The sequence below is a fragment of the Callospermophilus lateralis genome, chromosome 8, assembly GCF_048772815.1.
Source record: "Callospermophilus lateralis isolate mCalLat2 chromosome 8, mCalLat2.hap1, whole genome shotgun sequence".
Lineage (NCBI taxonomy): Eukaryota > Metazoa > Chordata > Mammalia > Rodentia > Sciuridae > Callospermophilus > Callospermophilus lateralis.
In genome coordinates, this window is record NC_135312.1 from 52,690,497 (window position 1) to 52,713,320 (window position 22,824).

A 22,824-nucleotide genomic window follows, 5' to 3' on the forward strand; every position below is an offset into this window, starting at 1 on the left:
TGGTCATTGTCCACTAGAATGAACAATTGACTGGGATTCACTGTTACTGTTTTATTCATTTCACTTACTAGTAAAAAATCAATTTCAGTATTCAATTAAAATATGGTATAGTATTCAATTCCTATGTGTGTATGTGTGTGTGTGTGTGTTTTGTTTGTTTGTTTGTTTGTTTTTTGTTACTTATTACACACAACATTCCCTACAAGGTAGAAGATGAATATAATGGATCTTTCTCACATTTATTTTATGGTCTATCAATTCAACATAAGAGAAGGACATACATAACCATAACAAAAATCAACATAGTATATTTTAGTCAGCATATTATAAAAATAATTTATATTTTAGGATTAGTTAAGGTAAAGAACATAGCTTAATGTTATTCTTCATAACATTTATGAAACTTAGTGTTCTCATCTATAAGATAGTAATTTAAAAGACAATTGAAGAGACTGTAATATGTAACAAGTAATACAATAAAAAACAAATGCTATATTTAAATATACAAAACATGTGTAACTATACAATAAGATCACAAATTACTATGTAAAATAATACACTCACCATATAATTATGTATGTAAATAAAATTATATTTATTAAGTAACAAATATAGTGCCTGAAATAAAGAGATATTTAAAATTGATTATCTTCCTCTGTAATTCCTTCATCTTGTTCTACACAGAGAAAGTGACAAGTGTCTTTAGATGAAATGACACAGGTAAAATATTCAGAGTTATATAGGATAGGGATTGCTGCCAGCTTTTCGGAGGGGAATATAGGAGGAGCAGAGGATAGAAACATCATGAGTAAAATGAATTTGATAATTACTTTGAAGTATGAAGCACCTGGTTGTGTATAATGAGCAGAGTTTATAAAGGCAAGCCATATTATGCCCTATGAAAACTTTGATATTTGTTTAAACATCTCAGAAACATGATCAGTATTAACAAATTTCTCAAACTATGGTTGTTAAATTTTTACATTGATTTGTGTTCTTGAATTAGGTAGAAAACTAAACATTTGTGTTCTTGAATTAGGTAGAAATATTGAAAAATATTCTAAGAAGCTATAAAATATTTTGTCACAAGTGAGGGTGTGAACTTGTGATCATGAAAAACTAATCTGCTCTTTCCAGAAAATTTTTGAAAATTTGAAAAGGGTATGATTAAAAATATGACTCATGTGTTTATGAAACCTTATGAGTTCAGGAAGAAAGTTCAAATATTTGAGAGAAAGAATATTCAAATATTTTTACTATAGATAATGAAAATAAAAGATGTACTTTGCCTAATTGATCACAAAAGGAGCAAGAATGGTATTTATGTTATCAAAATTGGTTATTGTTTTTATAACAGAATTTTCTTTAGAAAAGCTTTGTTTCCTTTCCCTTTATTAAATAAACTTGTCTTTAAAACTTACTTCATATATTTTAAAGTACATGAATTCTTAAATAATATGAATATTAAAAATTCATTACACAATATTAAGGAAATGAAGTACCCTAAATGGCTGACATCTTGCATTCCCTTCTACAAGTATCTTCATAAAGATCATGGAGGTAATTTTTGAGACTCATCCTCCCTTTACCATATATCAGATTAAATTTTACTTGTTAATTAACTTTCTATTACCTAATGAAGGAATAAATTAACTCTCCACTAGAAGGAACTAGGGGTATAAGATGAATGTTTAAAGAAAACGATGAGTTCACACTTGGACCAAGACTCCCAGTTTAATGCTTTATAATGCATTTCCTTTGACAACTAACAATTAATTTTGAGATATAAAACCTGGGTAGAAAACCCCTGCAAATTATTTCAGAATAGAACTTAAAAGTTTTAAAGTGGAAGCAATGAAATAAACCAAATATTAACTCAAAAGCTTATAATGATTGATATTTGTTTTAGAAGAAAAGATAGAATAAGTCCAAATGTACATTCTATATTGATTTTCATGAGGTTTACAAATTTCTTACCTTAGGTTTGCAGCAGGAACTTTAGTAGTTCTAATTTGTCATCAGGAAGAAATTCAACTTAAATAAATCCTAGCAGGATAAAAGTGATATGATGAGTAATGTGGTCCTCAATGAAGAAAAGATTAAACAGATTTTGTTTACACTTAGCAATGCTCCCAATTACAGTATGAAGTTTACTAATCTCTTGTTAAAGGTATATTCTTCTATTGGTTCTCTGGAAACTATTTGCATTGAATATTGCCTTTACTATCTATTATTGGTATATCTGAAATAATAGCTGAAAATGATTATTAATATTGGAATCATTATTAAGACATATATGCCAATCTCTCTAAATCATGCAATATAAAATTACTATTTTTTATTCTTAACTATAAAATAATTTTTAATGAAATGTGATTATTCTAGGCATTTATCTGAACTCTATAATGATGAGAGTGAATGATTTTATTGATTTTTCTTTTATTTTAAAAGGTTATTATTTTTATTTATTTACTTATTTAGTATCCAGGATTGAGTTCAAGGGTATTTAACCACTGAGCCACATCCCCAGCCTTTTTTGTATTTTGTTTAGAGACAAGTTCTTGCTGAGTTGCTTAGGGTCTCATTAAGTTGCTGAGACTGACTTTGAACTCAAGATCCTTTTGCCTCAGCCTCCAGAGACACTGGATTACAGGTATGCACCACCATTCCCAACTTAAAGGTAGTCTTTTAGATCATTAAATAAATAATGTTTTAAGATTACACACTTTCATTTTGCAATATCCTTGGGAAAGAATTTATCATTTTTTTGTAAGATGTTTTATTTAATTTTGAGGTGCTTAACTAAGTCACATCCCCAATGCTCCTCAACTATTGTGTTTTTAAATTTTGAGACAGGGTCTTGCTAACTTGCTGAGGCTTCAAACATGAATTTCTCCTGTCACAGCCTCCCAGTTGTTGGGAGTACAGACATGTGCCACCATGCCCAGCTTTGTGTTTAAATGCAAAATAGAATAAATTAAGTTCATATGTCTTTTGGCATAGGGTCCCAAATATGTCATGTTTAATTATAATTAAGTACTTGGGCAGAACATCAGTATTTATTGGTAAACAAATGTGACAATAAATGTCATATAGATTCTAAATAGGAAGCAGTTTTTAGAAACACTCTTTGCATGGTGATCCTGGAGAGGATACTAAGGAGTCACCACACAGCTCTTCCAGTTAAAGTCTACTTGGATTGCACAAACCTGACTGCAAATATTTTTGTTGATTCATGAAGTGCAAGTTCAAACTAGACAAAAGAGAATTGATGCATGTTGTATAAAATGATCTATGTTATTCAATTGCTGGCATAATTTAATTATCAGTTAGTAGAATGGATCTTCAAGAAAATATTTCAACATGAGATGTCAGATTAAAACTTCTGAGTTTTTGGACAGTTTATAATAGATTTTTCTTTTGTCTTCATACCTGGAAAACAGCATGAGTGATAATTTGTTTCATCCCTATATTTTTCACTACAAATCTGTTAGATCATACCCTATTTTTTTATGATCTTTGTCATAAAATATGGCTTCAAAGTCAATGTTTTTCCTGCCAAAATGCCAGCATATGTGAGAGTATGTATGTATATTTGATTTACATTATTATTTTGAATCATTTTATCATAATGTGTCCAAGTAATAAACTCATTCAGTAATATGTATTAATTTTAACCCAACAGATTTTCTTTGGTAACTTTGATTTTTAAAATAGTTAGAGCTGGGAATATAGTTCAGTTGGTAGAGTGCTCGCCTCACATACACAAGAGCCTGGGGTTCAATCCCAGCACCACACACAAAAAATAAATACATACATACTTACATACATATATGAATACATACATAGTTAGTTTGGGGCTAGAATGTAGCACAATGGTAGAGCACTTGTATGTGATAGGCTCTGGATTAAATCCCCAGAACCACAAGGGAAAAAAAAAATCAAAGGCAGGGTGGGAAAAAAGCAGCAAATCTCAATTCAAATATATAGACTATAATGTAAAAGACAGTTTGTTTTGTCATCGAGGAGTTTTATTTGCTATAAATAGTTAAATGTTCAACTTAGAATGATTCAAGACATTAATTTTGAAAACATTGAGAAGGGTGATGTCCAATTTGACAAGAGACTCCAAATAAGGAAAACATGATGAAAGTTGACACACTAGACCTAACGACTCCTAATGATTCTAATAAGTTTCTAGATGGAAAAGGGAACTATTCCTCTGTAAAGAGCATCTGCCATAGACATGTTGGGACATGCTGGGACTCACTAAGTTGCTGGCCATAAAGAACAGCAACCATAGAGACGCTGGTTGCAACTGATAAGGAGTTGTAAGGGGCATTAGCCATAGGCATACTTAACAATGACTGGTTACAATCGATAGGAAGCACAGTTCCATGGACATGTGCAAAGAACATGCCCTATTGCAATTACAACATCTCACTGGACATAAGCAATGGACATTGACTTTCACTGGGTGTAACCAATCACCAATGTGCACCACCAACTTGGTTATATTTAAATCGCTTGTCCACCACATCAAAGAGGCTGCTTCTAGGACATCAGTGAGACTGGCCACCTTGATATCCATCCTCAGATGACTCCATCATTCCCTGACGTCCAACCATTGGCTGGAGAGAACCACTGGACAATGACAACAACAACAACAATGTCTGCTCTTTTGCTAAGGGAAGTCACTTAGCCTCTGTTAAGGGGCTTGGGATTGCCCTAGGATTATGTGATTTGCTTGTAATGGTAATTAGTGTGCATTAAATATTAGTTGGGGTGCTTCAGCACACCCAACACTTTTTGCATTAATTGTTTATGTTTGATGATTGGTGTGATACAATATATGCTTGCATTAAAGAAAATCTGCCTCTGTGTAATTATTAACAGCACAGCTTGCGACATCCTCCTACTCATACTCCCTCACAGATTTGTAGGAAAATTCACCTAATTATCTATCTAGCAAGAAAATTGTTGAAGTTGAAGGAGTTTTCCATGGAAATGATCCATTTGACCCTAGTCCAATGACACAGCAATATTTATTGCTTATCATGAAGAGGCTAAAGTATCTCCAATATCAAGGTTTACAAATAAGCTGATTTACAAGACAGTAATATTGCTTATCAGTATTTAAAATGTACTTGACAAATTCTTATCAAATATATTCTTATCATTTTAAGAGTTATGTTTTCCCATGCGTATAATTTATCACTATGAAAATTTCATCACAAAACTTAGTAACTTCAAACAACAATCATTTTACTGGCTACCAGTTTTGTGAGTCAACTAAGTACACGCATACACACACACAAACACACCATGTTGGTTCTACATCTCTAGAAAATCCGAATCAGCTAGGTGAGGTGCCCCATGCCTATAATCCCAGTGACTTGCAAGGCTGAAGTAGGAAGGTTGAAAATTCAAAGCCAGCCTCTGCAACTTAGTGAGGCCCTGAACAACTTAGTGAGACCCTGTCTCAAAATAAAAATAAACAGCAGGCTGGGTTTGTGGTCCCTGAGTTCAATCCCTGGTATAAAGAAAGAGAGAGAGAGAGAGAGGTAAATAAAATCCTAACCAATTAACTCTACTTAGATTGTCTAAGATGTCATTGATAGTGTCTGCTGCTCACACTCTTGTAACAGTGTTCTGATACTGTCCTGTGAAGAGCCGCCTGTAGCTTGGACCTTAGCACTAATCTAAGATAGTGAGAGAGATATCTGCAAAGCTTCTTAGGGAGTGTACTTTGAAGTCACATTTTACCTCTGTAGAGTTCTATTAGGTCAAATAAGTTCACTAGCCCAGCTTAGAGTCAGAGCGGGAGCAGTTATGACAACCATACTGCAGTCTATGGTACAATGCACTCTCAAGGAGCTCCTCTTATTTAACAGCCTCATGAACAATTGTCTTCTCCTATGATCAATTTCATACACTTTACTTTTTTTCAATATGAATTTTCATTGCATTCCATTACACTTTTAATTTTTCTATGCTTTAACATTTATGGAACACTTCCATGTGCTATTTTCAGTACTTTTTGTAAATTAAGTAACTTAATTTTACCACAGCTTTTCAATTAGGTAATATTATTATTTACATTTTCCCACAAAAACAATCTAGGACATAGAAAGTTTATCTACCTTACCCATGTAACCAAAAGATTTAATGATTCAGTTAGGATTTGGATGTAGGCTTTCCGACTACAAAATCTACATGCTTAACCATAATGTGATTGAAGCATAATTTTAAAAACTTTATCTTATTTATTATTTTCTATGAATTTTGAATGCAACAATCGATAATATTCTCACTGGTCAAATACAATAAGATCTATTAGACTATGACTGGTAAATAACTGAAGAGAACATAGCCTTTGTCTTTTTCCTACTTGATGCTAGCAAATTCCTTTCACTTATCTTTCACTCCAAACAAAACAAACAAAAATTTAAAACCCCAAAATAAAACAAAACAAACCTTAAGCCAACTATTAATAATATATTCCAAAACTATTGTTAAAAATAGATTAAATTTAAGTTAGTATTCATTAACAGGAAGCCCATTACTAAAATGTGCATACCAATAGGACTAAAAATAAATTTGTCTATTTAATTCCATGGGGAAAAGGAAGTTGATGAAATCTAACACTCAATTCTATATTGAAAAATAATGCATTCAATAAAAGAGAAATTAATTTTCTTCAAATGACTTATAAATTAGTGTTACAAGGAAATCTTAGAATCATTTCTATGAAATTTTAAAATAAGACAAAAATGGAATTATCTTCATTACAATTGTAAAAATAATTTTAGAACTACAAACAATAAAATTAGACAAAGAGGGTAACTAGTCTTGTAAATATTGGAAAGGAAGACATAATTCATCTTTAGTTTTAGTTCATTTAAATGTATATTTGGAAGAATATTACAAAGTACAAGTGAGTACATACAGGAAATTGAAAGATATAAAATTTAAATTGAGATATGAGCAGAACTTTATACAAATAGTGAATAGTAGACATACTATAAGAAAGTTAATATAAAACTTTGTATTAAAAGTTAATTTTTCATAATACCAACACAAAAGATAATAGTAATAGGTTTTAATTTAACCAGATGTATACAAAACCTATAAAGAAACAATTGTAAACACCCAGAAACACAGAAAAAGTCACTTTCATTAAATTAAGTGATTGATTTTCTTTCCATCCTTTTCAAATTCTGTTTATCCCTGCTTGGCCATTTTCAGTCTCTTACTCTGAGTACTCATGCACTCAATATTGAGGAGCAAGAGAAGATGATTGTCTATTTAATATAATTTACCAATACTGTCTAAAAGTGGAGAGGTGGTATAATGAATATGGTAGAGGAAAAATTAAAACCCAAGGTAACATTTGCATCTTGTAAAGCTTAGCAAAATATTCCTATATCAATTAATCTGCCTTCTTAGGGGGAAAATTACAAATATATTTTCCTTTTGATTGCAGGAGATTTTCATTGATTTTATAACTAAAAAAGTAAACTTTCCTATCCAGACCTTCTCTAGAAACAACTATGCAGACACCAAACCAGGTAGGAATAAAGGGAAATTTGGTATTGAGGCTATCTTTATATTCAGCTACTTTGGAAAGCATTTCCTTGGCATTTTTAATTAATAAATTAATTTGTTTATTTTTATGGTACTGGGGATTGAATGCAGGGGCACTCTACCACTGAGCCACAACACTGACCCTTTTCACTTTATTTAGAGACAAGTTCTCTAGGTCAGTGGGAAAAGAGATTAAATGGTATGGGTAGGACGAGTTAGACCAGATCTCATGAGAATAGGATGGAGTGAAATGAAATAGATATCATTTTCCTTTGGGAAGTGAGGGCCTAATTGTACTCTGATGAAAAAAATATTTAAGCTGTTCATTGAATTTTTTCTTGTTTTTATTACTATGAATTGAACTCAGCAGGCACTTAACCACTCAGCCACATCTAAAGTCCTATTATTTATATTTTATTTATGCACCACTTCACTTGGCTTTGTTGTCTTCTTGAATTGCCAGACATTTGTTATTACTGTCCTTATGTCATGGGGCATCAGTTAGGAAAAAAAAGATTAGTACAAGGTCAATATAACTGTGTCTTATTTAGAAACTGAATGAGAAATAGAGATGAAAACATTGTTTTAGAAAAATTAATTTGGTGGCAATTTTTTGTATGTTTTCAAAAGATATAAAGCACTTCTGAAACTGAAATCTAGTAGGAGTCTCACTGTATGGTGTTGAGAGTGAGCTTAAGAGTGAGGGAATCTGAATGGATGTTTGAATCATAGACTAAGGAATGAAGAAGAGGCAGTAACTCACAAAAGAGTAAAGGGAATCTAATTTTTTTTGTACATCATATTCAATGCACAGAAAAATATCTGGAGAATAGTTTAATCTTACAGTATTTTGTTGTTGCTATTGAATCAAGTCCAGTGAGAAACTTATTCCAAAGAGGAAAACTAGGGAAAGTGGGAATTATTATATTCTGCTGGTGAAATTAGTTAGTGCAGTCAACCTATTACAAAGATTAAAGTCTAGTTTAGATATTTTTTCCCCAGTAACAGACTATAGTAGCAGAATCCCATATGTATTCAGGCAACATTTACTCATTGTTAGTAAAGATAACAAATAAATAGACACATGATTGGCTTACTTTACTTCCTTCTTAAAAACAATATTCCAGAAAGCTGGTATTCATAATTTATAGGTTTAACTCCTTCAAAATATGTTTCTAAAGAGTGTGAACATAAGTTGCTTATTCTGAAATAATTTATAATATACACTGTAAATGTATAGAAGCAAATATTTCCAGAATCAGAGGCAATCATTTCTGGGAGATTTGCATTTAATACTACATTACTCTTCTGCTGAGATTGAAAAGGAGTGTAGTTACAGGCTGAAGGAGTTTTTCCAACTATTCCAGACTGAGAGCATATATTTGCAAAACTGCAACCTACTGATATCTGTATTATGCCTCAGGGGATCTGCAATGCATTTAAAGTTCTAACTCCTGGATCAGCCCAGAGCACCCTAATGAGCTTCAGTTTAGGAACTGTGGCTTTGGGTTTAATTTGGCACATGCTGATATGAACTTCAGGTAAAAGTTCTTGCTGCACATGGATAGAGGCATAGCTACATGCATGGAAGAACCAGAGTTGAGATATGAAAATTCCTGGAAACGTCTATCAGAGAGTCCAAGCACGTAGCCATAGTGTGGGATAGTAGGTAGTAGGGATCCTGGGTCAGGAGGGCAGAGTGAGATTCAGACTAGTTTTCCTTGGACAACAGACTGGGAAATTTTCATTTGCAGCTATACCCTTATCTTGGGTGCTATTAGGGAATCCAAATCTATTCGGAGAAAGATCAAAGTGACCAGAGCCTGGCAATGTATGATCAATGGAAATTGAAAAGGTTCTGCTGAAAGAAGAGGACTCTCCACAGGAAGCAGGTCCTGGCCCTCACAGTAGTCTCTCAGAGACAACCTCCAGTCCCCAGGGGAGACCTCAGTGAGAAAAATATAGGTCTTTGCCCTTTGGAGACCTGGACATTAAATAAGGTACAAAAAAAAATTATAGGATCTGGAACATGAACTGTGTTATCCAAATAGAGGAAGATGAGCTATGACTTCAGGAAGAGTTTGACACACCCCACCAGGTAAATAGCAGTGGAACACAGTGTCCTGGGTCAATAATTCATCAAAGGAAACCAGTAGAGGCAGGAAATATAGTGTCAGGTTGCAAACAGTAGTCATAAGATAGGAAGACTGAGGAGGGTAAATACTGTCTTATCTGGTCTAATCTAGGAAAAGGCAGGATTAGCCTACAAAACAGGAATGATAGGCTTTGGGGAATTAGGAATCTCAGAGGCAGAGGAACAAACTGAAGCCTGATTAATGATGCTGAAAAATTCAAAGTTTTAAAATATGCTTTTTCTTCTCTATAATCATTTGATTGCTCAGCCAAGTCATAACTTCCTTGTTTCTAAAAACTACGGATCATCTTTTATTTCTTCAAGTTACAGTTTAAATCTCTGTGCGAAATTGAAGTGTAGTTCCAGACATTTCTTTTTTATAAAGGGCATCAAATTTCTCATTCTGGGCCACTGTAAAGTAATTTTTCCAGTCACCAGTAACCCCTAAAAATGAAAAAATAAAAACAAGAAAACATATGAAAGATAAAAATACATCCATTATGAAGAAAAACCTAACATGTACCAAAGGAAAGATTAGAAGCCTTAAGAAAAGACTTTTCTTGTATATGAAACTTTAAAATGTCATTTCCTTAAAAAGTTAGACATTTTCTCTCATCTGTAAATGTGACTTATGACTAAACACACAGTCTAACCTTTAAAAAGTTAGAAGGGCTGATTTTCTTATACAAATACATGGAAGTACATTTTTTAGCTGAGAGAGATTCTTTTTCTTTTTCTGACTGTTCTGGGTCATGGGGTTATCACTGAATCCTCTGGATCAATAGTGAGGGCATAGTATGTTTCCTTAGTTACTTTGAGAAAATGTACAAAGAAGATTCATTAGCTCAAAAAACTATGAAACAGAAAGCTGATGAGTATAGTTTCCTAATATTTATAAGTGAACATGTGATAATGGGGAATATACTTGTTTTCACCAGGTTTGCACTTTTTTTTTGCAGTTTTGGTAAAAACAATAATAATAAAATCACACATATAGCATCCCTGAACATCTTTTCAAAAATAAAATGGAGGGGTATAAATTTACATTTAATTTCTCATACTTGGATGGTTATAAAAATTAATTTTTTAAATGAACGAACTGTTAATGTGCGACAAATGTTATTGGAATAATACTTTTCCCATTTTATAAAATATTAACTATACCACATTGAATTACAAATTATGCTAATTCATGATACTTTAATAAAACTTCTAAGTTCTCTAAATGAAAAAGTCCTCCTAAACAAGGTTGTTTCCTTGGTTATTATACTTTATTTTATGTTCACCAGATGTCAGTAGCTCTTTGTAATGTACATAAAGATCAACACAGACACATTTTGGGTAGTGCATCTTCAAAGATGTCATTAAAAACAGAGAACACAAATTTAAGAAATAAAATGTTGTACATTAAGCATTATAGGGGTCTTCTGATCTGTGAATAAATTATGCAATATACACAAACACTTTGTAATAATTTTTTAAATAAACTAAACATTAACTAAAGGCCAGATATTTGTTTTGTTGCAATCTGGGACATTGGATATCATCTGTCCACTCCCGATTATGGTGTCTGTTGTGCCACTAAATGAGGACATTGATTTTTCCATGAAGTAGCCTTCAAGATGGGCGTGACTGACTCCTGTGTCCTATACCCATTTCAGCATTCAATTTTATGATTCTTATACCCCATCATTAGCTCTGTGAAGCAAATGTTTGTGTAATTTATCCCTAAATGGCCTAGATAATAGTGCTGCAAATAGGTATTCAAAAAGAGCTTTTACTGTATGTGAATTTTTGAGTGAATACATGAAAGAGTGAATGAATGAATCTTGAACTATGTAGACTCATAATATTTATTTATTTATTTTTTGGTTGTAACTGGACACAATATCTTTATTTTATTTATTTATTTTTTATGTGGTGCTGAGGAGCAAACCCAGGGCCTCCCACACACTAGGTGAGCACTCTATAGCTGAGCCACAATCATAGCCCCGACTCATAATATTTATTACTTCTTTATGTGTAGTTTAGAAAATGTCCTAAATGCTTTCATTTCATTTGCTACAATCTTTCCACAAAGCTTGAGCCACAGATTTTAATATTTTCCCCATTCTGTCAGTGAGGTAGGCATAGTTTTGGTGGGGGACTTAAAGTATTAAATGTCATAGATTTTAGCAAATGCATAGCCTGGATATATGCTTTAGATCTATCTAACCACAAATGTTTGTTCTGTGTCACCACTGGAGGAGATACAAAAACTGACCCATTAATAGAGAGGCATACTCTTTATTGTTGAAATTGGAGAAGTCATAGCATCCAAAAAATGCTTTCTTTTGGTGAATCTCCTTAGTAAATTTATCACTATTGTCTAAATGAACTGGTGACTGTAAAGAACAGAGTTCTGTAACTGAGTAAAATTCATATATCATTGAGGAGTGGAAAGGGGCCTATGCCAATATAGACAAAGAATTGAAGAAGTAAGAATGACAAACTTGGAATTATATCACAATTGGCAAAAAATCACTCTCACTTAACAGAATAGTAAATAACGGGAAATATTCTTCAGATATTTAATGTTTTCTACAAAGAGCTTTCACACATTGCTTCATTTAATAATGTTGACTCTGATTGAGCAAATTTTGGTGCTAGGTAAATATTAGTGTCCTATTTTTACAGATGAAGAACTGAAGCCTAAAGAGGCTAAGTAATGCAGAAGAGGTCATAGAGATAATCCTCCAGAAGAAAGTAAAACAGAAAATTAAAATGAACAAAGAATTTACCTTTACGCATGAAAGGGGATTTGCTGTGATCCATTACTATAGTGGGCAGGTGTGTGTAATTCACCAGAGGATTGTCCTTCATCACTTCAAATGAGGTGTGATGGATGATCTTATCCAAGACCTCATCATTTAGGTTCTTCTCTAGAAATCTAGTAATCTTCTTGATTTCCTCCTTTGGATTCTATCAGTGGGTAAAACACACATCCAAGGAAATGAAAAGTGTGTAAATGACTATCATAATGTAAAAAAATACACATTTATAATTTTCTTATGGGTTGACTCTAAATATTGAAGGAAATTTATAGTTGGTTGGGTGCATTCTCCTTAATTTTTACAGTAATTAAACATTAACAATTCAAAATATGTTCACTTTGAAAACTAACTGATTATGCCCAACTTTGTTGGTCATAAACTCTTAAGAAATAGTAGATTCCAGAGCTCAGTGGTAGAGTATTTGCCTAGCATGCTTAGCCATGGGTTTAATCTGAGCACCTCTAAAAAGGAAAAAAAGAAAAAAGAAAAAAAGAATGATTGATTCAAAGGTGCAAAGATATCAAGACCTAAATTATTCATTAAATATTAAGGATAAAATGAACAAAATATGAAACGTGAAACATTTTCAGTTGTTAATGACATAAACTTATCTTTGTAACTTCTTTTGGAAGCATTTAAGCCTATGTGGATGTGTCTAGAAAGATTTGGGGAAAGTTAAGCTGAAGTTGAGAATGATGAGTTAGAATTTACTAAACTGCATTGTCTATTTGTATGTTGGAGAGTGACATAAATATTCATGGAAAAAGTGAACATGGAATGATTGCTCAAAATGTAGCAAACAATTAAAAAAAAACTTGAGTTGATGGACAGTATCCAAAGGCTACTCATTAGTGCAAAATCTGGGTAAATGTAAATTTAGAAGAAAAATTTGAAAAGAAAGGATGGTCAAAAGAAACATAGTAATGAAGAGACAAGAATAATGAATATAAGTCATTGATTTTATAATTAGAATGTTATTAATGATGGTATAAAGATGGATAAGCAGATATAGGAGATAGAAAAGCAATGATATTATTTTGGACTTGATAGATTAATTTTAAAAGTAAACATTAATCTTTATATCCTTGGACAGGGCAGGGATGTTATCCAGAATAAATATCTACCACTTTTACCTCTTTCATATCTTCATAGTACAAGAAAAGTATTGGATGTTCTTCCTTTTTCTTCCACCAGCACTTCACATGATTAAACCATGAACCATAGGCCACTAAAACCAGGGGGAAAAAAGTCTATTTCCATAAGCATTTATTAAATCAATTTTTTTCTGAACAATAAGTTAAATTGTGAAGACATTTTGTGGAACTTGGTGATCATTGGAACTGAGAATATAAAATCAAATTTTAAAAGGTAAAATTAGATATTTTTACATGTATAAGCAATTAAATTTTTTAAAATGTGAAATACAAAGGAAACATTTCAAATAAAAATACATTGACTGCTAATAAATTACACTCTACCTCACAAGGAAGGAAACTATTTTTACACACATTGTTCACATTATATATCTGACTATTATAAATACAATTCAAGCTTAAACTTAAAACTTAAAACAGATCTAACTAGTGATTTGGGTAAGTTAAACAATATTTATTGTGAGCAGAGAATGAGAATGGATTTCTAGCAACTGAGAAAGGATTCTAAAATACTTTCATTATACCAATGATTCGTATCAAGTTTATAAATTGAATGTCAGAGTAAAATGTTAGATATATTTCATTTAACTTTCTAAAATAAAATTTGAATGCATTTCTCCTGGATTTGAATGTACTGACTTGAAATTTTTTTTTTTTTGAATGAAAAAGTCATAACAGTAATGGTTAATAGTATTGTTTAAAATTTTTAAAAATTATAAATTATAAGCTAAGGCCTACTTACCATCTCCAGTCATAAATTTCTCCAGATATTCTTCCCATGTTCCAGGAAAGGGTTGAAAATTATTCATTAAGTCAAAATGGTAAAATGATACCGCAACATCCTTGGCATTTCGAGCAAGACAAATCATCTTCAGGAGGAAGGAAAAAGAAAATGAAATGGAAGGTATTTTTACCAAAAATAAAATATAAAAACTATAGGTAATTAAAATGGCAGAGTAGGTTTTCTCCTAGAAATTCTGGGACCATAATGTTTTTTCATCAACACCTCAAATATAGAATCAGTTTAATTGATTTTTTCTAGTAGGGCAATGCTTGTATGAAATGAGAACCTCAGACATCTGTATGCTTTGGAAAAACCTTGTTAGTTTCTGCCTCCCTTAACTCTGTGGTCTACAAAGAAACCATGACACCTTTAGGGAGCACAAATAATACCAACCAATTTGAAAATAACAAATTGTGAGACTTTGGGGCCCTAAACTCTACCACTTAAGTACCTGGAAGCACACGACAGGTTGAAAAAGATGACTGCAGTGGAAAGCAAGGACAGGCATTAAAGTCAGTTTATAGGGGTATCATTATCTATAGTCTATAATTTATAATCTGTAATCTATATTGATTATATTGAAGAATTGAATTTGAAATTTAAAACTTACCCCAAAGCAAATATGCAGGCACAAATAAATGTACACTGAAAAATTTTACCATACAAATAAGAACTAGCACTCTCATGCTAAGTTTTTGTAGAAGGTCATAATATCTAGGGACAGAAGAGGAATAAAAGTAATAACCCTGTCTTGAGGTTAGGATTATGTTGCTACTCAAGTTTAGATACATTAGGTATGAAAGCTTACACTAATTTTTTTTTAATTGAAACAACTCCTCATGCAGCTCAGTGCTAATGGTCACAAGTCAATTAAACATCTGGCCATTTTCTTACTATATGAATGGGTAGAGAGACAGGGTCACACTCTAAAATCAGCTTGCAGTCAAGAGAATACCTTGCAATTGTTCTCCCAGAAAGACTTAGGAAGGAGGTCAATTGGTAGATGTGTCTTCAGGAGACGAGGTGATGGATTCTTCTCTAATTGTTCTATACCTGGGGAATTTTAGTTTGGTATTTAGAAAAATTAGAGTCTCCAAGGAGCCTGCATTCCCTTATCTTCCCAGCCAATTTTTCAAGAGGCTTTTGAGCAGCATATCATGTAGTTAAATGTTGTACCAATTACAGACATTTCTCTGTATTCCAAGAGGTAGTATTGTGTAATAATTAAGAGTTTACAACATGACACTATCCTTCCTGTGTTAAAATCCTGACTATCTCTTATTCATTGTGAGATATTTTAAAAATATCTCTATGTTTCATTTCCCCCTTCTTCAAATTGAGGGATTGTAATTCCCACTTTAGCAATTTAAAAGTTTATCGTATCTCCTTCTTCAAGTCTCTCATCCAGTAAATCTTAAAGTCCTATGCATCCTTTTATTGTTTTACACAATAATATTTATATTCAATCTTCTAAATTACCTGTTTATCCTACATAATCTTGCCACATTTTGCATAGGGAGTTCTACACACAAAAAACTGTATCTGACTTACCCATTGAAAATAATAATGGTTTCTGTTGTTTGCAATAATTTATTATATATGTTGTCTCTCAGTTACCGTTATAACACTCTTCAGATGTTCCATATGACACATATATGTGTTTGTTTACTTCCTTGTTTACTGTCTATTCCCATACCTCCTTCCCATCCTCACCCCAAACACACACAATAAAATGGAGACTCCAGCAGAGCAGGTAGATACTTGTTTCCTTCACCAAGTGATGTCCAGTACAGCAGAGAGAACAGCACATGATTAGCATCAATAAGAACCTTCTTACATCAATAAAAATAGGATTGGCAGAAGCAAAATGCCTAGTTAAATTTTAATTCCAGATAAAAAAGATACTTTTTAGAATAAATATCTCCCATGCAATAAGAGTCAGTTCTCCGAATTTTCAGTTTAATTGAGTTTCTTGTATTTTATCGGAAAACCAATTAATTATAGATCTATAAAACTCAGCCAGTGGGCTGGGGTTGTGGCTCAGTGGCAGAGCACTTGCCTAGCATGTGTGAGGCCCTGGATTTGATCCTCAGCACCACATAAAAATAAATTAATTAATTAAAGTTAAAAATTAAGGAAAAAAAACCTCAATTGGGGATTTTATTATACTTTTAATCTGGTAGCTATTGTCAATTTCCCTAGCATAGAGAAATGAAAAATTGTAATATCCATAATTCACTACTTCTGAATGTCCATGAATTTATCTCTGTTTCTTTTATGAAGTTTTTCCAATATCTGTTTTTCCAGGTTCTTCCCTGAGTGTTCCTGAACAATTGCTTTGCCTTCTCTGTTGAATCATCATTTCACCATATGAGTCTCTTTAAATGAGCCATTTATATCCATAAATATGATTGTTAAGAAGTATCACAAGTGTCCCCATTTAGGATGCAGAGTAAATCTGTGGGCCAGAGTTTACCTTCATTTCCTGGTGGAACAACTATTCCCTCTCTGGCAGCCCTACCCAGCTTGCCTCAAATCCAAACACTGCTTCATACCAATGACCCTTGATCCCTTGTCTCAGATTATTTGGCTCAATCACTGTTTCATTTTATACTTTCCTATGAATTTGAAGTCTTACCCCACTTGGGAAATCATTTTGGTTACTTCCCCAGCATAATCCTTCAGTTCCAAGCCTTAGCAGTTTTTCTTCAGCCTACAGACAACCACACCAAGGACTGACACCTTCCCAGTTGATCCCTGTCTGCCTATGGAATTAATCAGTCCAGCCTGTCTGCTGAGGCATATACATTCTTTATGGGAGAAGATTTGGATTCTGCTCTTGACATTCATAATAAGCAGGTTTACCACCATCCATTTTCTTATCTCTGGTTTCCAACAGCACTTGAGAGAGCCAAGCTTCCCTTCAGCTACCTTTCTGTGATGTCTGTAGGACACCATGCTCTTTCATTGCCTCTTAGGTAAATGACTATTTCTTTTCTATGTCTTTTGACAACTCCTATCCCTGTACCAAGCCTCCACATCTTGGTGGTTTCCACAGAGTTCTGCTCTTCTCAAGTTTTTTCTCTGGCTTTCCTTGGGCAATAGCATGGCTTCCCATGCCCAATAATCCTGAGAGTGGCCTAATGCATATATTTCAGCATGTTCCAAATACTATAATTTTAATTCGTCATTTAAAATTTCCAGTGTCATCTCAAACCAACCATTTCAAAGACGAATTATTAACAGTCTTACATCCAGATGTATTCCTCACCAAATATTTTCTCTACTAGTAAATTATTCCATAGTCCACTTGGTTTTTCAAAATAAAACTCTGTGAATCACCCTTGATTCTTTTATGTCCCTTACATTTCTTACACAGTTCATCAATACTATAAGAACAACATATGTCTTGTCTTGAATCCTCAGTTCCATGTCCTCACAATAGCCAGTGGAATCATTGCATTTTAAATAATAAAAATAACAAAGCTCTATAAGCTCTTCCTTGCTTAAAACACTTTTGTGTCTTTTGCACTATGTTTAGAATAAAATTGAATAACGCATTAAGAATCACAAGCCTTACACAATTTGTCTTTGCTTAATCTCTGTTTGCTTTACATGCCCCTTTCCCCTCTTTTATTGGTCATGTTTTAGTCCGTGTCCTACACCAGAGTCTTTTCTGTATCAAGGACCTCATGCCTAAGGTTTTATCTTCCTGGAATGTGCTTTTTCTGACTGTGTGCATGGCTTTGAGTCTTAATTCCCAGTAGCTGCCCCTAACATCTAACCTAAAGGAAACTCTCCTATCTTTCCATTTCCTAATATCTGATACTTTGTAAGGCTATTAATATGGATATATTGTTAATGTATTGACTTTTAAAATATCACAGTATTATTGTAAGCTTCCCAGGAATAGAATATATAATTAATATTCATTTTGTATCTGATTAACAGCAAAATGAAGTACTTTAGAAATACCCAATAAATATTTTTGAAATGAAAAATTAGTTTTATAAATAATAAATTCTCTTCCTAAAACAGGGATGGTACTTCTTTGCTTATTGATGTAATTATAGAAATGTCTTAAATTTAGAGTTTTTGCTCTAGTCTGCCAAATTCTACACAATAAAAGTCAATAAAACATAAGAAGTGTTATTTATATTATTAACCAAATTTTCAGTTATTTACTTCAATCAAATAATATCATCTTTGGTATCATACCTGGATATGAAATGGACTAAACAAGTTTTTTTTATATGCCTCACTTATCATATGGCTTGCAAACTTTCATTTCTTGCTACCAAATCTACTTGATTCTTGAAATGGACCATTACAGATATAATAATACATATGCTATGTAAATAATATTACAAAATTATAATCACCAGGTGACTTAAATTTACCTGACATTCTCATTCCAGGAACAGCCATTTCCAGCATGGGAACTTTAGCAGTAATAACATTTCGCTTACATTTTTCAACATCTCCATCATTTAGAACCATGTCCAAGATTTCACTAATCCAAGTGGTACCTGTGGGGAAAAAGCAATATTTTTATAATCAGCACTTAATTCCAGGGAGTAAAAGTAGAAGCTTGTGTTCTTACTACATTTTATTAGAAACTTAATCCTGGTTTCCATTTCTATATGACAATGTCCATTTAATACACTGGAAGTAGAAGGTGGCACTAATGGATAGGAATGTTAACTTTACTTAGGATGATAATTTTACAAAGAAGTTGATTCCAGAAAACAAAAATTGAAGTCAGACCTACATCAGTCAGGCTGCAGAGCTCACCTGATTTGGGGTAAGTGGCTATCACAATGTCATCTGGCCTGCTGCGGAACTGTTCAATCCTTTCCCAGTTGTGTGCAAAAGCATAAACCATGGGGCAGCCATGGACCATCTTCAGATTTTTTCGCAGGACATCACTTGGGGAAATCATTTTTGTGGAAAGTTGTACATATATATACTTAGTAGACTTCCTACTAACAGTTAAATCATGGAGAAATAAAGAGAATAGACATCAGAATCTGAGTGAGAAATGTCATCCTGGAGAAAATGCAATATAACAGAAAATAAAATTGGCCTTTAGCACACTGAGTACACAAAGATCTAAATACAAAGAGCATTTTTGTGAGCATAAGGCCACAAATTGCAACAGCAGCAACTGGCTTAGTGACAAGCAGAACAAAGGTCTTTAACAGAAACTTTGGAAAGATATAGAACTACATATCTTATTTTCAATTAAAATCATGTTTCACAGAATTATACTAAAAATCTGGATTTAGAGCAGAACAAATCTCTTACTGATCATTAACTTGTACTTTGTACCTCACTTTTCCTTTCAGAAAGTCTATTATCATTCTTACCCTTGCTCTGTAGGTAATGCATGTGTTTTCTCTATTTGCTTCTAAGATTGTTTTCCTTATCACTGGTTTTGCACAACTGAATTTGGTGTTTCTTGATATGGTTATTTGTGTGTGTGTGTGTGTGTGTGTGTGTGTGTGTTTGTACACAAGTATAAACTTTAGCTATACTGAGCTTCATGGAATTGTGAGCTTATAGTTTCTATTAAATCTGAGTGATTTTGCCATTATTTTTTCAATTTTTCATTTTTATTTGGTACCGTTGCTTTATATTTATCACATTAATTAACAATTATTATTTACTACAGTCCACATGTAAGCACCATGTGCTATTGGTCCCATCTGAGTTTGTTATAACTGTGGAGTCCCAGGTCCCAATCTAGAACCAGAATTTAAATTTTAATAAGATCTTCAGATAATCTCTATTCTCTTAAAACTTTAGAGGAGTCTTTAAACCACCTTTAACTTACTCTCTGACAGTGTAGGGTGTGTATAAATGGTTTATCAAAATGAATTCAATACTTCCCAGAAAATACATTGCCTTGATTTTTGTCAACATGCATTTTTTTTTTCTCCCTAATTCTTATCCACTCTGAAGGCGAATCTTTCATTTTGTAGACAGTTAAATAACCAGAGCTTTGGAGTGTCTGCTCAAAGACAGAGAAAGGGTGACAACCCATGAATGGACTTTAGTCTGTTAACTTGATCATTCTGCACAGACCATGGGCCCAACCCACAGTTAAACATTGTCTGGAGTCTATCTCATTCAAATAAGGGTGTTCACAACTTGTAATGGCATTTTTCAACAAAGCAATTCCTCTCTGACTAAAAGTTCAAGCTGTTCATGTTAGAAAAATGTTGCCAGAGAAAGATGGAATGAGTAACAAAACACAGTGAGGAGGCCAGTTCTGACACATACCAGTCACATCTGGGATGTGGGTGTGGCCAATTCAGGAAGCTCCAGGGGATTAGACATGAGTTAGCATTGCTCACCCTGATCCAGTGGCTGATGAAGAGTTCAGAATTATAGGGAAAGAGCCATACAGAGGGGAGGGGGCTGGGAAACCTAGGATGACTAGTGTCATTGGCCAGATGTGCAGGAGGATGGTTTTCACTAAAATATAAAAATTATGTTGTAAAAACCTTTTAAACCTACAGGAAAGTGGCAGGCAATTTTTGTGGTTGTGAAGAATATTCTACATGACATATAAAGTCTTCCTGTTCAACTTAAGCCATAGGCTGAAAAATTAAAATGTCTAAGATTGACTTAAAGATTAATGGATTAAAAGAGAAAATGAAAAACAATACTGCTCTTAGAAGAAACTGAATCATTGGCCATTAAATATAAATAATTCTTTATAAAAAGACACTTATTTCCACTCATTTAATTCTAACAAAATTCAACTCTATTAGATCCATATCCAATTCCAGCTCCTGAAATAAACATAGAAAAAAGCATATTCTGTATTCTGGAATGTGCTTTAAAGTGGTATGTCTGTGTGTATGCGTGTGTTAACACATGTGTGCATGTATGTGAAGGGAAGATGGGAGAAGAAAATTGAGGACTTGAATAGGATTTCTTTATCTGAAAGTACCTTGAAGTGTCAAAAGAAGATCCCCAATCCTGGCAACACTACGGAAGTATCCCAGTGAACCCAGAAAAAATAAAAGTGAATATTGAAAGCTTGAGAGATTTTACGTAGCATAAACAGCAGTACTGAATATCCCATGGGAAAAATAAGAATCACAAGAAAATGTTCAAATTATGAAACTGATAAAAACAGAAATTGTTCTAATGGGCACAATGCTCTGTAAATGTAGGACAGAATCTTTAAGAAAACACATCAAAAAGCAAATTTTACCTTATAATTTAACTTCCTTGTTCAGTTTTGTTTGCAGTTAGTGGTACTTACTGTGATGAGTCCTTGGAGTCAGTGGTGGCCCTGAGACTTCAGAAAGATAAACAAGTCTAAGGACAGATCCAACACAGCAGTCAGTGATAGCAGTCAGCGACTCCACATGCAGTTACAACGTGAAGAGTTTGAACTACACACACACACACACACACACACACACACACACACACACCACACCAGGGCCCTGCTGTCTCCACAGCTGGCAAAACCAGGAAGCCTAGGAAAGGAAATGGAGGAGGGTGGTGACTAGAAGTCAGCTCAGGCCAAGTTTGGTTAGATTTGAACTTCCCCACAGGATACAAAGGGTCTAAGAGAAACTCAGCAGGAAAACACATGAAGGGTCAGTGGATCAAAATGTTTTGCCTCACTACCAAGAATGTCTTGTAATAATTTCAATCATAATGAAAAGTGTTTGTGCTGTACGTTATGTTTTCATCTAAAAGAAACATGAGTTTCCAATATGTTGGAAAGAGCAAGTGTACTGAAGATACACTAAAGATGAATATTTATTTGTTTGTTTGGAGAACAGAAATAGAGATACCATGGTGCTTTTTGTCACCCTAATTATTTCCATAACCTCTCAACTTTTTTATTTATTTATTTATTTTTTAGTGTTGACTGACTCATATAAAACAGAGAAGGAGTAAAGTAGAAGCTAGTAGTGTGTGTGAAGGGGGGAAATTTGGGGCCCAGAAATATACTCTTGTCTTCCACTACTTCAGGTACCTATAAGTTTCCTTTTAGTTCAGTTGCTGAAAGGAATTCTTTGATTAATGGCATTCAATGTAGATTTAGTTACAATGACAAGCACCAAGCCATTGACAAGTAGTTAAACTTAGGTAGGCCCAGGGAAGTCAGGAAGCCCTGAAATGTCTTTTATATCAGCAATTTTATTTACAGATTCTTAAGAAAAAAATTTCAAGGGTGTTTTGTTTTTAAAAGACATTGCCAATTTATTCATAATTATTTGGGGATATTTAGAATACTTTTTCCAAAATTTCTTTACATACTCTTTTATAACCCAAAAATAATGTAATGTAATATACACACTGATTTTAAGATGAATTTTG

The 22,824-nt window shown here is 33.2% G+C and overlaps 1 protein-coding gene across 2 annotated transcripts; it reads right to left on the minus strand.

Annotated features, from left to right (window-relative positions):
• Nucleotides 1–9,690: 9,690 nt before the first annotated feature.
• Nucleotides 9,691–21,862, minus strand: LOC143405828 (sulfotransferase 1B1). Of its 2 annotated transcripts, none has more exons than XM_076864140.2 (8): nt 21,752–21,862; nt 19,267–19,457; nt 18,873–19,001; nt 15,428–15,525; nt 14,431–14,557; nt 13,668–13,762; nt 12,502–12,682; nt 9,691–10,165 (listed from the first exon to the last, which is right to left on the minus strand). In XM_076864140.2, exons 2-8 carry the CDS (start codon nt 19,412–19,414, stop codon nt 10,053–10,055), a joined length of 891 nt encoding a protein of 296 aa, XP_076720255.1. In that variant the 5' UTR covers nt 19,415–19,457; nt 21,752–21,862; the 3' UTR covers nt 9,691–10,052. The 2 variants fall into 2 exon arrangements, with proteins under 2 accessions (XP_076720255.1, XP_076720256.1); XM_076864141.2 differs by having other exon boundaries at nt 21,701–21,862.
• Between the last annotated feature and the right edge of the window lie 962 nt (nt 21,863–22,824).